We start from the raw sequence: 11,173 nt of genomic DNA, 5'->3' as shown, positions 1-11,173 counted from the left end.
ACTGGTGGACAGCGTGCACGGTCTAGTCTACAATCCGGCCCATCGCGTCTGGACGGGGCAGGACCAGGCGAACCTCTCCTCCATCCAGGGGTCGCTCTCGCCGGCTGTCGCCGGGCTTGTTGTTTTCGCGAAAACGTCTCATGAGGCCTGGACCATCCTTGAGCGCACCTTCGCGGCGCAGTCTCAGGCCCGTGTCTCTGCACTCCGTCGTCAGCTTGGCGAGTGTCAGAAGCTTGACTCCACTGCCACTGAGTTCTACAACAGGGTCAAGGGCCTCGCTGACACGTTGGCCTCCATTGGACAGCCCCTCACCGACTCCGAGTTCAACTCGTTTATTGTCAATGGTCTTGATGAGGAGTATGATGCCTTAGTCAAGATCATCAACGAGCGGGGCAACTCGACACCCATGCTGGCACACGAGGTTTTTTCCCGCCTCCTTCTCACTGAGCAACGGGTCGAGACGCGCCGCTCCAGGGGCAATGGCTCCCTCTCGGCCAACGCCGCCACCAAGGGTGGCCGCTCTTCTTCATCATCCCGGGCTCCTTTGGGGCTGCCACCACCGCCCGCCTCGGCCCCCCCTCCTACTGCGACATTACCGGGGGCTGGCGGTCCACGTGTGTGTCAGCTTTGTGGCCGCGATGGGCACTGGGCCTCCAAGTGTCACAAGCGCTTCCAGCGGAGTTTCCTTGGTCTTGGCAATGACGGCAAGGATACACGCAACAATGCCCGTCAGGTCGCCATGGTTGATCGTCCGGCGCCGCAGAAGCAACAGGGACACACTCAGTCCTACTCCATCGATCCACACTGGTACATGGACTCTGGGGCGACAGAGCACCTGACAAGCGAGATGGGGAAGCTTCACACTCGTGAACCCTATCATGGCTCCGACAAGATCCACACCGGCAATGGAGCAGGTATGCACATCTCTCATATTGGTCAAGCATCTCTTCTCACTAGACATGCCAATAGGAGTCTTCAGCTTCGCAATGTTCTTCGAGTTCCATCTGTGACACGTAATCTTCTTTCAGTTCCTAAACTCACACGTGATAATAATGTGCTTTGTGAATTTCACCCTTTTGATCTTTTTATTAAGGATCGGGGCACGAGGGACATTCTTCTTACTGGGCGGCTGTGCCAGGGCCTCTACCGTCTGGAGCATCCTGGCGTCGCCCGCGTTTTCAGTGGAGTTCGGGTCTCTCCGTCACAGTGGCATGCTCGTCTTGGTCACCCGGCCACACCTATTGTTCGTCATGTTTTGCGTCGTCATGAGCTTCCTAGCCTGTCTAGTAATAAAGATGTAGCAGTGTGTGATGCTTGTCAGCAGGGGAAGAGTCATCAACTTCCTTTTTCGGAGTCCAGTCGTGAGGTGAAACATCCTTTAGAACTTGTGTTTTCAGATGTATGGGGTCCTGCTCAGACTTCTGTCAGTGGTCACAATTACTATATCAGTTTCGTTGATGCTTATAGTCGCTTTACCTGGCTTTATCTTATTAAACGTAAATCTGATGTGTTTGACATTTTTGTTCAGTTTCAAAAACATGTTGAATGCCTTCTCAAGCACAAAATTGTTCATGTCCAGTCGGACTGGGGGCGAGTATCGCAACCTCAACTCCTTCTTTCAGTCGCTTGGGATAGCTCATCGTTTAGCATGTCCACATACACATCAGCAGAATGGTTCAGTAGAACGTAAGCATCGTCACATTGTTGAAGCTGGTCTTACTCTTTTGGCCCATGCATCTGTTCCGTTTCGGTTTTGGAGTGATGCTTTCACCACTGCATGCTTTCTCATAAACCGTACTCCCACTCGTGTTTTAAACATGAAGACTCCCATTGAGGTTCTCCTTAATGAACAACCTGATTATACCTTTTTCAAGGTTTTTGGGTGTGCTTGCTGGCCGCACCTTCGTCCATATAACAAGCGCAAGCTTGAGTTCTGTTCCAAGAAGTGTGTTTTTCTTGGCTATAGCTCCCTTCATAAAGGTTACAAATGTCTTCATGTTCCCACAAATCGTGTCTATATATCTCGGGACGTCGTGTTTGATGAGCATGTTTTTCCCTTTGCCAAACTTCCTGTGTCCACTGCCGAACCACCATCTCTGCATTCATCCTCTGTTGCCTCTGACCAATTTGATGATGTTGCATACTCTCCTGTGCTGTTACCTAACCATGGTGCAGGAACCGGGCGTGGGGCTCGCTTGGAGCTGTTGGAGGATTCACCATCATCACCGCCGCCCTCTGATGGGCACGTCGATCGCCCTATGACGTTGCATGGCATCGATTCGTGTGCCGATGCACGGTCGCCCGAAGAGCTCGTCGCGCCGAGCTTGTCCACTGCTCGGCCTGCTACGCCAGCGCCCGCCGCGTCTCCAGTGGCTCGGCCTTCTACGCCGGAGTCGTCTGCGGCTCGGCCCGTCACGCCGCCTTCGCCCGCGGCTCGGCCCGCGACACCGGCCTCGCCAGTGCCTCGGCCCACTCCGCCGGGCTCGCCCTCGGCTCGGTCTGTGACGCCGGCGTCGCCAGCCGTTCCGCCTGCCTCGCTGGCATCGCCTATGGGCCGGCCTGCTACGCCGACCGCGCTCGAGGCCACCGCTTCTGGCTCCTCGTCACCTGAGCCATCCATGATCAGTCTCTCGCCGGCTGACTCGTCTACATCGACGTCCTCCAGCCCATTGCCGGCTGCTCCGTCGACCTCGGTGGCTCCTGTGTATCGACCACATACACGCAGTCGCAGTGGCATTTTTCGACCCAAGGAACGTAAGGATGGTACTGTTGCTTGGTTGGCTGCTTGTTTGGCTGTTGTTGTTGCGGATCCGTCTTCTGAGCCCCGCTCATATCAGGCTGTCATGCGCGTTCCTCATTGGCGAGAGGCTATGGAGCAGGAGTTTCATGCTCTTCTTCGTAACAAGACATGGACTCTCGTTCCTCCACCACCACGGGTCAATGTTATTGACTCCAAATGGGTATTCAAAGTGAAGAAGCATTCGGATGGATCTATTGAGCGTTACAAAGCGCGCCTTGTTGCTCGAGGATTTCGGCAGCGCCATGGTCTTGACTATGAGGACACCTTCAGTCCCGTCGTCAAGCCTACCACCATTCGGCTTCTTCTTTCTCTTGCTGTTTCTCGTGGTTGGTCACTTCGTCAACTTGATGTGCAGAATGCTTTTCTCCATGGATTCTTGGAGGAAGAGGTTTATATGAAACAGCCGTCTGGTTTTTCTGATCCTGATCATCCTGACCATATCTGTCGTCTCACTAAAGCACTCTATGGTTTGAAGCAAGCTCCTCGTGCCTGGCATGCCCGCCTTGCCTCTGCCCTTCGTGCTCATGGGTTTGTGTCGTCCACTGCTGACTCTTCATTATTCCTTCTACAGAAGCCACAAGTCACTATGTATCTTTTGGTATATGTCGATGATATTATCCTTGTCAGCTCTTCTCAGTATGCTGCTGATGCTCTTGTCTGCTCTCTTGGTACTGATTTTGCGGTCAAAGATCTTGGGAAGCTTCACTACTTTCTTGGAGTTGAGGTCACTTCTCGTGCTGATGGTCTTGTTCTGACGCAGAAGAAGTACTCCTTGGATTTGTTGCAGCGAGCTGGTATGCTGAAGTGCAAACCGACTACCACACCCATGTCGTCTACCGACAAGATCACAGCTGTTGATGGTGAGCTTCTGTCTCCTGCGGATGCCACAGAGTACAGGAGCATTGTTGGTGGGCTTCAGTACTTGACGATCACGAGACCAGATATCTCTTATGCTGTTAATAGGGTTTGTCAGTATCTTCAGGCTCCTAGAGACACTCATTGGGCTGCTGTTAAATGCATTCTCCGTTATGTTCAGTTCACGGTGACCTTTGGGATGCATATTCGGCCGACTTCCTCTTGGGTTCTTTCGGCCTTCTCTGATGCAGATTGGGCTGGCAGCCCAGATGACAGGCGATCCACGGGGGGTTATGTTGTGTTCTTTGGCTCTAATTTGATCGCCTGGAGTGCTCGGAAACAGGCTACTGTGTCACGTAGTAGTACTGAAGCTGAGTATAAGGCTGTGGCTAATGCTACTGCAGAGATTATCTGGGTGCAGTCTTTGCTTCAGGAGTTGGGTTTGTCTCAACCGCAGCCTCCTATCCTTTGGTGTGATAACATCGGTGCTACATACCTTTCTGCAAATCCGGTATTTCATGCCCGAACGAAACACATTGAAGTTGACTATCACTTTGTATGGGAACGTGTGTCGCAGAAGCAACTCCAGATCAAGTTCATCTCTTGTAAGGATCAACTTGCAGACATCTTCACTAAGCCTTTACCTCTACCACAGTTTGAGGCTTGTAGGCGCAATCAGTGGCGGAGCCAGGATTGGTGCAAGACCCGGGCCCAGATTTTTTTTTTCAGCGCGGGGAAAAACTTAGCATCATAAGGACCTTAGAAAAGACTCCGTAAGAAACATACTGAATATGGTTCAATTGCACAATAAATTTAGAATTTAAACTCGATGCTTAATGATACAACAAAATTAATAAAACATGTCAACAGCAATAAAGAACAGGACGGGCCAATGTAACTGAAATAGCTATCCCGTTTGTTTCTATATATCAGATGTTTTATTACCCAGACAAACAACATATTGAGTACTCAGTACTACACCACATTGCTGAACATAGATAGTAACAAGAAATTTTCACCGCAAAATCATAAGCTCCGCAAGCATTCCCCCACAATAAACGTGCAATCCCTTAAAAAACAATACATACCCAATTTACAGGCCGGTAAAGGGGGAGAAAGGCTGCTTCATGTCGCCGCCCATCTCTTCTCCCGTTCCTTGAATCACACACGCAAACTGACGCTAGAATTCCCACAACGGAAGGCATATCAAATGACACGTGGCCCAAAATCGAACAGAAACGAAGGGAGCTCTCCTTCAAATACCTGTTTCATGGTCAGAGCTTCAGAATCGGTCGAGGGGTGCTGCCGTGCTGGGGATTGAGGAGGCCCAGGGAGCGCGGCCAGTGACATACGATGGATGACGACTGCAGCCAACAGCCGTGGGCTGGGGCCGCACACTCGCGCGGGCCGACAGGACTAGGCGAGCAACCAGGGTGCTCAGAACTGGGGAGGTCGGGATGACGGCTGGTAGAAGACGACGGCGGAACTGGAACAGCCGAGCAGGGAGGCGGCGGCGCGGCGCGACCGCACGAGCGTTGGAGGTTGCGATCTAGGTCGTGCATGGGTTGTGCCCGTCCGTGCGTGCAGTGGCCGAGAGCTGCGTGGATCGTTCATCAGTGTGAGCGAGTAGGCCTGGGCCTTCGTCCGTATTTGGCTGTACCCCGGGCCTATACGAAAATCTACCTAGGTAATAGCTAGTAAAAAAAACCACGCCCCGGGCCAGGGCCCTAGGTGCCTGGGGCCTGGCTCCGCCCCTGGGCGCAATCTTACCCTTCTCAGTTCTTTAGAAAGTGGCTAAGATTGAGGGAGGGTGTTAGACTATGTATAGCTTCTGTATTTATGTACGTATATTGTACTTATTGTAACACACCCATTATATATATGAGATAAGCCACCCCTAGAGGGTTGTGTTGGTTCCCCCAAGCTTATTGTCTTACACACACCAAAATTTACTGGGCTCTCGCTGGACTTCAACATGTATACTATTTTGAAGGTAATTGAAATACAGTGTTGTATGCCATAATACAAATCGACTTTCAGTTTCTGATTTGTTTTTGTTGTGTTTGTTTGGTGTGCAAACTGAAATTATGGCGCCAAAAATTACTGTATTTGTCATAAAATTATGGCATGATCTGATCAAATAGTTCCCCATATATAATGAGTTCAGTGAGAGAGTTCAACAGCCCTTTCAAAATTTAGGCACAATTCCTCAGTACCATCACAAGGTTCACCAAATGGAAAACACGGTTCTGCTCATCACTGACATGTGCAGTACAGTTATCTGCCTGTGCACGATATTCACAAGGCTGAGAAGCGCGAAGAAGCAGTAGGATCAGAAGACTGAAGTGCAGGTTATTTACCTTCAAAATAGTATACACAAAGTTCAGCATCCAGATATACACGGACGCCACAGCCTCCATACTTTACGACAAAACTTAGCCCACTGGAGAATTACACAATCCAGTTACTGAGCATTGGCAGGGACTTCATGGTCCGAGAAAATCGACGTGTCCTCAGAGTGCACTGAATCTCTATGGATCCTCTTCTGCAGGTTCTCCAGGCTCGCGACGCGTCGCAAAGGGGCCGGCCTTGAGGTCATCTCTTCCCCATTGGGCAAAGGGGTTGCTACCTCTGAGAGGTCATGTTTGATCATATCGTCTTCAAGTAAACCCTGGAGGAAATGGCTCATGCTTTCCTCTGCGGGAGCAGCATCAGCAGAAGCTGCAACAGATACACATGAAGCCAAGGGCGCCCTGTTTGACGTAGTGGAGAACATCAAGCTTGCCCCAGTTACTCTCCTGACAGCTTCTTCAGCTATATTCACCTGAACACAAGTACATACTTTGTTAACATAGAAAAGAAAAGAAAATTATGGCACTAGTTACATTTGGTTTATTGACCCTGTTTCAGATAATATAAAGCAAGCTGTATCTCACTAGCACCTCATCTCGACTATTTTTGTAGAATCTAAGTATTAGCTACTGCCAACGTTTTGGAAAGAGAAAAAAAACAGCTTATACATAGCACCTCATCTAGACTATTTTTGTAGAATCTAAGTATAAGCTACTGCCAACGTTTTGGAAAGAAAAAAAACAGTTTATACACATAGGGGTAACATACGTCTGATTTAGAAAACATAAGTTTCTGTATATACATGTTTGTGAATACAATATTGAAATATGCCTGGTGTTTGCAGAGAAAAGACAACAAGTAATGGCTGTAAAATGGATGTTCTAGAAACACCTTTACCAAGACATAAATACAGAGTTTGGCATGTACTCACACACAAGCATTAACAAATGTATGTATGATTGTGCCTGTTTGGACTCCTCAGGTGCGGTATGAGACAGAACACCCTCCCATAAGGACCAAAACCACAGGCTTAATGAGACACACTCTCTGAGCATTGCAACATGGTATGAGCGCTTTTTTATATTTTGTTTCGTTTTTACAACACCCACACCTGTAAGAAAACATTGTTATTCTTGACACCAAAAAATTAAAAGAATAGAAGAGAGTGAAACATAGAACTAAACTACTCCTTGTTCACTAATGGAAGAGGATAGTACCTGCCTGCCTCCTTATGAGAATGGCAAACTCAAACCCAAAATGGCAATGTAATCTTTAATAGTACAGTTAGGAATAGGAAGTTACAAATGATGCTAAACAAGGAATGTCAAATCCCAGATCGCTTTAATTGCCATGCATGGGTTCTCCAAAGAAAAGAAAGCACATCAACCATGGTCTGTGCAGAGCCTAAAAAAGTAACTAGTAATGACACATATGATGCACAATATTATGCCATGGCTATAATCAACAGATTCACTAGCACAGACCTTCAAATAGTTACAGCAGGTTGCAGGATGCAGTTAAGAGTTATCAAGAGAAGGATATACCTTTCTCCTCATAGTCTCAATATCAACTGTAAGATTCCTGTTGCCAAGGAAAGCTTCCTTGTATTTCTGAGTCATGTCAGTCAGGCGCTTTAGCAAAGATGCATTATCAGCTCTTAACTGGGTAACCTAGATGACAGTGCAGTAATTAGCATGGCCGGCCTAACTTCAGTTGAGTTTCAAACATCGTTAGGCACAATTTCAAACCTGTGATTCTATATCATTTTGGTGGGCTTGCTTCCTTTTCCTTGACCTCCTGGCAGATTCTCGATTTGACAGCATCCTGATCATAGAATTAAAACAGAGAAAATTCAGCATGGCAAACATTGCACTAGTTTTCCAACATGGCACAATGGTAAGGAATTTACTTGAAACTAACCAAGTACGAAACTACAGCCTCCTGCTATTTGAGACTTTGGTGGGATTGGTTTAAATTTAAAAAACAAGGCCATTTCTAGTTTTATAGTGAAATATGTTGGGTGTGTAAAAAATAATCTGGTACCACACAAGCATATATGTTTGGAGGGATTGGATCTTCTATGGTACCCTCTGCCTTTTCACTTGTCCTGAACCATTCAACTGGTAGGGCAAGGAAAGAGATCAAGATATATTATATCCTTGCAAGATAAACTAATTTCTTGCCCCATTACTATCAAGTATTTGTTTCCAACTAGATAACTGAATATTGTTAAAAGGTGAAAGCAGATATTTCTGGATGACAATTTCTGGTGACAGCAGAACATAATGTTCGCATGATACCATTAGAAACTTATAATGATTAAAGTTGATGCTTTGTACTGCATGTTGAAGATAATGGTGATGAGAAAAAGTCTGCAGTACCTCTTCACGCGCTTGGCACTGGCAGGGTCTGTATTTTCCTCGAGATCCCCATCATCATCATCTGACTGCTCCTTTGATGTACAACTATTAGCTGGCTTTCCTTGAACAACAGTACCGTCACCTATGCACAGAAGTAAATAACAAAAAGGCTTAATGAGGATGCACACAAGAGTTAGAAGTTCTAATGGTACAAAAAATGCCTAGTTCCGTATCACGCTTGTAGGTGCTCTTCTAAAACAGATACTATGATGTGAAAATATGTCTAGACTCTAGACATGGTCAGAATGCAAACTGGTGTCAACAAGAATGCTTCTCTGATGCAATTGCCAGTATTCAGCATCCATGAAACGGGATCAAAATATCCATTTATCATCTTTTACATATTTGATCTCAACAATATTATATGTATTTTAGCTCTTTTCTCCAGACATGTCAACATGGCACCATATTGCCAAAGCAAGAGTGAAAATTTCTCCCCATTTTGCTGGATTCTCTGGACAACAGTTAACCTACTCTACAGAAACTGCTAGTGACATTTGCCTCTTCTGCTGATTCAGGAGTGCTAGAAGCCAGAGAGCACCAAATAAAAAGGCACCTAATGTTCAGAGGTGGATTTGATATATAACATTCACTCTAGCAGAACTGCAGAATACTGTCAACCTAAACTGTACTTTGTCAATTACTGCCTTTTGATTACTTCCTGTTGCGAAGTTACTTGGACTTAAATGAATGTGAATATCGAAGTTCGTTCATACATACCATCAAAAGAAGCTTGAGAAACCAATGGCGAAGTGTCCGAAGCTTGTGAATTGAGGCAGTTCAAAGAAGATTCTTGAGGTTTAGCTTCCTGAAATCAAATTACAGGCAAAATTAGCTCATGGACATCACACTTAGATGGCATTTGGCAGAGCACACTGCAAAATCTAATTTGATTGATGAGGAATGCAAAATCACACATATCGCCCGGACGGTTACCGATTATAATAAACCGTAAGTTTCAATTGAATCAATGGGTAAATGTGGATAAGAGAAATACTGATGTGAGATATGAAATGGTAGAAAACTAGGGACGATTGATTCAGCCACTCATCTACGATCGGCTACTAACAGGCACAAAGCGTGAATTGAATGGTGTAGGAGAATTAAAGCAAAGAATTATGTCATTACGTGCTTGCGTGTCACTCTCAGTAAAATATCAGAACATACTTTTTTTTCCATATCAGACATGAAAAAGATTGGAGAACCCAATTGTTTCAGACTGTCCGACAACATCAAATCATTTAATTATATAGTCATCTGTGGTCGACTATATTCCATCAGAATATACTCATTATCTGTATATGTGGTTGAAACAAGTCATCTACCCTCCTAGAAACATGTTACATGTCACATGTCAGTATGTCACACTAAAACCAACTGTGATCCTATCCTATGCACCAAGATTCCCCTGAGAATCAAGGAAACTAGGATTCTTCTCCCCTCGCCTTCATTCAGAAATAAGAGGCACATCATTATCATTTTTGTTTCGTGCGGATTCCTGGCCAGAGAATAATACTCAACTGGTACAATTTTCATGTAAATTATAACAGTAACAAATCTAGCGCATTAGTATAGCAGCAATTCGGCCAGTAAGGCAATTGTACTTGGAAAACTGAACTGGTCAGGTTGTTCATCAGAACTCAAAAGACTGAAGCAGATCCGTGTGGTGTTTTCTTGTAAACAAAAAATTGCTGGACAACTCTTCTAAGAGGGATCTGCGGTGGAATTAGTAGAGCTTTATGAAACGCTCCAGATCGACCTAAAACTCAGTCAGACCAGAAAGGAATTGACCGTACCATAGTCTTGGCCACGGCGGCGCAGTACAGTTGCAGCTTCCTCTTCAGCACCGCGGCGTACTCCCCGGGATCTCCGCCGGCGCGGGCACAGTTCAGCTCCACCACCTCGTCGCCGCTGCACTCCATTCTCTAAATAGCTGCTCTGTTTTCCCACCCTTGATAATAGCAGTTCTATTCACAAGGGCAAAGAATTACTACACCGGGACAGCGGGAACTGGGAGCGAGTGAATCGCAAAACTGAAGCTTGGGAACAAGAAGGATGGTGGAGATGGAGGCGGCGAGGGGGGAGGGTTTATAGCGGCGGTGGAGGGGACGGGGAGTCGCTGTCTCGGCGGCGCTGTCCATGTGTTTCACTTCTCCGCCCTAAAAAAGATCTCAGGAGCCTACTTGCAAGCCAAGTGGCCAGAATCCGCTCCGGCGCGCTCCTGTCCACAAAATTTAGATCTTTCGTGTGGGGACCACAGTGTGTTTTTCATGGAAATTTACTGGCTCCGCTTCAAAATACATTGCTAGACACAAACATGGGTGGCGGCGAAGACCAAATCCATGACACATGCAATCTTAATGTTCAGAAAGCTTAATAAAGATCCGAAAGAGGACACATCCATACCCCAACTAATTGCTAGAGTAAGTGTATTCTATAAAAGTTACTTCTTTGGAGGGGATCTAGACAAATTACTTGTTAAGCAATATTGTAAAAGGCGAAAGAATAGTTCGCTTTGTGCTCACCACGCAGCAATTGCATCCCGGTCCCTCCCTCCCTCCCTCCCTCCCGCGCCGCCACCCGCGAGGCGGCCGGGGAGGGCGCCCCGATCTCCTCCGCTCGGCCCCTCTCCCTCCCTACTCCCCCTCGCCGCCGCTGGAGGGCGTGGCCGGGCGAAGCCCGGTCTGCGCAGGCGGCGGCGGGGCCTCCTTCGTCCCCTCGCGCGGGTGGTCAGGCGCGGGCCAGA

General features: G+C 47.1%; 1 protein-coding gene across 1 annotated transcript; it reads right to left on the bottom strand.

The window, feature by feature from the left end:
- Window positions 1-5,982: 5,982 nt before the first annotated feature.
- On the bottom strand, window positions 5,983-10,548 carry LOC119307448 (light-inducible protein CPRF2-like). The gene is made up of 6 exons (XM_037583524.1): window positions 10,224-10,548; window positions 9,148-9,235; window positions 8,389-8,509; window positions 7,756-7,831; window positions 7,552-7,677; window positions 5,983-6,479 (listed from the first exon to the last, which is right to left on the bottom strand). The coding sequence occupies exons 1-6, from the start codon at window positions 10,347-10,349 to the stop codon at window positions 6,120-6,122; spliced, it is 897 nt and encodes a 298-aa protein (XP_037439421.1). The 5' UTR covers window positions 10,350-10,548; the 3' UTR covers window positions 5,983-6,119.
- Window positions 10,549-11,173: the final 625 nt, after the last annotated feature.

This window comes from Triticum dicoccoides, chromosome 5B (genome assembly GCF_002162155.2).
Source record: "Triticum dicoccoides isolate Atlit2015 ecotype Zavitan chromosome 5B, WEW_v2.0, whole genome shotgun sequence".
NCBI classification, from domain to species: Eukaryota; Viridiplantae; Streptophyta; class Magnoliopsida; order Poales; family Poaceae; genus Triticum; species Triticum dicoccoides.
Note: the sequence above shows the minus strand (reverse complement) of the source record. Positions and strands in the feature narration are given on the sequence as shown.

Bases quoted from the DNA above. Each gene is read 5' to 3' on its own strand.
- LOC119307448 (XM_037583524.1), bottom strand. From the start codon at position 10,349: ATGGAGTGCAGCGGCGACGAGGTGGTGGAGCTGAACTGTGCCCGCGCC. The intron at 7,678-7,755 runs GTTTGAAATTGT...ACTGTCATCTAG, and splicing joins AAAATGATATAGAATCACAG to GTTACCCAGTTAAGAGCTGA. The intron at 6,480-7,551 runs GTATATCCTTCT...ACTTGTGTTCAG, and splicing joins TTGAGACTATGAGGAGAAAG to GTGAATATAGCTGAAGAAGC.